The sequence below is a fragment of the Chiloscyllium plagiosum genome, chromosome 2 (genome assembly GCF_004010195.1).
Source record: "Chiloscyllium plagiosum isolate BGI_BamShark_2017 chromosome 2, ASM401019v2, whole genome shotgun sequence".
NCBI lineage: Eukaryota > Metazoa > Chordata > Chondrichthyes > Orectolobiformes > Hemiscylliidae > Chiloscyllium > Chiloscyllium plagiosum.
In genome coordinates, this window is record NC_057711.1 from 70,396,416 (window position 1) to 70,397,737 (window position 1,322).

Sequence of the window (1,322 nt, forward strand, 5' to 3'; positions counted from 1 at the left end):
TGACGGTGATCCCGGGGTGACGGTGGTCCCGGGGGTGACGGTGATCCCGGGTATACAGTGATCCCGGGTATACAGTGATCCCGGGTATACAGTGATCCCGGGGGTGAGGGGAATCCCAGGATGAAGGGGATCCCAAGGTGACGGTGATTCCGGGGGGTGACAGTGATCCCAGGGGTGAGGGTGATCCTAGGAGATGAGGTTGATCCCAGGAGATGAGGTTGATCCCAGGAGATGAGGTTGATCCCGGGGGTGATCCCGAGTGACAATGATTCCAGGAGTGAGGGTGATCCCAGGGATGACGATGATTCCGGGGTTACAGTGATCCTGGGGGTGACAGTGATCCCGGGGGTGACAGTGAATCCGGAGATGAGGTTGATCCTGGGGGACAATGATTCCGGGAGTGAGGGTGATCCCGGGGGTGAGGGTGATCCCGGAGATGAGGTTGATCCTGGGGGACAATGATTCCTGGAGTGAGGGTGATCCCGGGAGTGAGGGTGATCCCGGGGGTGAGGGTGATCCCGCGGTGACGGTGATCCCGGGGTTACAGTGATCCTAGGGGTGACGATGATCCCAGAGTTACAGTGATCCCAGGATTACGGTGATCCCAAGGTGTAGGTGATCCGGGGGTGACGGTGATCCTGGGGGTGACAGTGATTCCGGGGGTCACAGTGATCCTGGGGGTAATGGTGATCCTGGGGGTAATGGTGATCCCGGGGTCACAGTGATCCTGGGGGTGACGGTGATCCGGGGGGTTACAGTGGATCCCAGGGTGACGGTGATTCTGGGGGTGACGGTGATCCCGGGGTGATGGTGATCCCGGGGTTACGGTGATCCCGGGGTGAAGGGGATCCCAAGGTGACTGTGATCCTGGGGGTGAGGGTGATCCCGGGAGGTGAGGTTAATCCCGGGGGTGAGAGTGATCCCGGGGGTGAGGTGATTCCGGGGTTACAGTGATCCCGGGGTCACAGTGATCCCAGGGGTGACGGTGATCCGGAGTGTTACAGTGATAGATTAGATTACTTACAGTGCGGAAACAGGCCCTTCAGCCCAACAAGTCCACACAGACCCACCGAAGCGTATACCACCCAGACCCATACACCTACATTTACCCCTTCACCTAACACTACGGGCAATTTAGCATGGCCAATTCACCTATCCCGGGGGTTACGGTGATCCCAGAGGTAACACTGATCCCGGGGTAACGGCGGTCCCGGGGTTACGGTTATCCTGGGGTGAGGGTGATCCCGGGGGTTACGGTGATCCCGGGATGACGGTGATCCCAGGGGGTGAGGGTGATCCTGGGGGTGACGGTGATCCCGGGG

The 1,322-nt window shown here is 59.8% G+C and overlaps 1 protein-coding gene across 1 annotated transcript in view; it reads left to right on the forward strand.

Moving 5' to 3' along the window:
- The first annotated feature begins 231 nt into the window (after window positions 1-231).
- The window catches only part of LOC122557332 (filaggrin-2-like), a 4,649-nt gene continuing 3,558 nt past the window's right edge, over window positions 232-1,322 (forward strand). The window contains exon 1 of the mRNA XM_043704933.1: window positions 232-418. Within this exon, the coding sequence (XP_043560868.1) occupies window positions 232-418 (187 nt within the window). The remainder of the gene's footprint in view (window positions 419-1,322) is intronic.